General features: G+C 37.3%; 1 protein-coding gene across 1 annotated transcript; it reads right to left on the minus strand.

Annotated features, from left to right (window-relative positions):
• Positions 1 to 242: 242 nt before the first annotated feature.
• On the minus strand, positions 243 to 1,295 carry LOC139863613 (uncharacterized). The gene is made up of 2 exons (XM_071852226.1): positions 1,001 to 1,295; positions 243 to 910 (listed from the first exon to the last, which is right to left on the minus strand). The coding sequence occupies exons 1-2, from the start codon at positions 1,293 to 1,295 to the stop codon at positions 243 to 245; spliced, it is 963 nt and encodes a 320-aa protein (XP_071708327.1).
• Between the last annotated feature and the right edge of the window lie 720 nt (positions 1,296 to 2,015).

The raw sequence follows: 2,015 nt of genomic DNA on the forward strand, positions 1-2,015 counted from the left end.
TGTCCATTTGGAAGTGTAATGTAGATTGGTGTAGTGCAGGTGTGTATGTTATGCATTAGGGTTAATGAGGTGGCTACATGGTCAGTAGCCCCACTATCTACAATCCATGCATCTTTATAATGAGAAATGATTAAAGCAATGAACCTATGTCTTTGCACATTTATATGAGAAGCAATGAGTCTGTTCTTGTGTATACCTGCTGCAGATTGTTCTTGTTGGTTTGATTACATCATCATGAGTACCTAGTTCAGCTGGTTTTGAAGTTGATCCATCCTGGCATTCATTGCAGCTTCATTGCTTGTGTTGTCACTTTTCCCTGAGGTAACCATGTTGACACTTTTCCCTGTGTTTGTTTGTGTAGCACTGCTATTTACCCTATTTGGTGGTTTGAATTTGTCATGCAGGGGGTGGCCCACTGGATAGCCTACAATCTTGTAGCACTCTTCTTTGGTATGCCCTTCTAAGCTGCAGTTACTGCAGAATACACCCTTCTTGAATGTACTTTTCTTGTAAGTAGCTGTTGTTGTCTTCTGTGAAATCCATCTTGAGGTACTCCTGTTATTGGATTGCATAGAAAGGGCAGCTGATATGGATGATTTGACTGTGTGTTGTTCCTTTTGCTTCTCTTCTTGCCTGATCATACCATATGCCTTAGCAGCATTTGACATAGGTTGCATGAGTAAAATCTGACCCCTCACATTGGAATAACACTCATCTAATCCCATTAGAAATTGTATGAGTCTTTTCCTTTGTTCCCTCTCACCATTAACCCTGCCATTTTCACAATTGCAGATACATGTACATATATATGGTGCTTCAAGAGCATCCAACTCATCCCAATAGCCCTTCAATTTCTGGTAATAGATTTCAACAGTACATTGATCTTGCTTTAATTGTGATATTTCATTTGCTAATTGATACATTCCGTGACCATCTAGTTGAGAGTAATGCTCTTGTAACTCTTTCCATTAAGCAGAGTTAATGAAGCTTAATGAGTTACCTATTTGATCTGAGATAGTGTTAAGTATCCAGGAAATGATCATATCATTTGTCCTGTCCCACAGTGCATCAACACTTGAGTTTGCAGCAGGTTCTGTGATCTCTCCAGTGACAATTTTCAGTTTATTCTTAGCATTTAGTGCGATCATCATAGATATTCTCCACGAGCTATAATTTTCAGATCCTGTGAGTTTATTTGAGATGAGGATTAGACCTGGATGATCATTCTGGTGAAGGTAAAGTGGATGATTAGGTGAATTTAGATCCTCTTCAATTGACGATACAGCAATCGGCATGATGAATTGTTGTTAAAAGTTGATTTAGAAAGAAATTGTGATTTGATTGAGAATTGTGATTTGTGAAGAAGATTGAATCTGAATCAGGATGATCAGATTGATTGTTAGCAGTTGAATTGTGATGATATGAATTCAAGAGATGTTGCGTAAGTGTGTATATGTGATTTGAAGATGATCGATTTGAAGTAATTTGAGATTTGCAGGTGGCCGGAAGTTTGGCCGGAGGAGATGATCGGAGCTATGAGCTCATCGCTCTGATACCATAACAGTAAAATGCAAATAACAGAAATTTGTTATTTCTCTAACTAACTATTACAAGGTAATCTACTAACCTATTTAAACATATACAGTAGTCATTAACAACCCTAACTAAATGTTGACTTTTACATTGACTTTCCTATAAGTTGCAGATTGTATAAATTAGCTGCTCTACATCGAATTGCTTGACACCAAATGCTTTCTTCTCTTGTTAGCTTGACTGGAGAAGGTTGTGTTGATGTGGATTTTGCCAGTATCCTCAATAGTGGTAATGAACAACCTTTTTTCGAACAAAAAATAAAAGGTTAGTTAACAAGTCTTCAGTTGGAGATAGTGGTAGTGGCAATCGAAATGAGTATTTGATGTCTTCTAATTCTGGTATGCTTCATTTCGGTAATGATGATGGCTCATTTTTGTGTGTATCAGCTAACTGTATGGGTACGTTTTTTTTTTTTTCATGCT

The sequence above is a fragment of the Rutidosis leptorrhynchoides genome, chromosome 8, assembly GCF_046630445.1.
Source record: "Rutidosis leptorrhynchoides isolate AG116_Rl617_1_P2 chromosome 8, CSIRO_AGI_Rlap_v1, whole genome shotgun sequence".
NCBI lineage: Eukaryota > Viridiplantae > Streptophyta > Magnoliopsida > Asterales > Asteraceae > Rutidosis > Rutidosis leptorrhynchoides.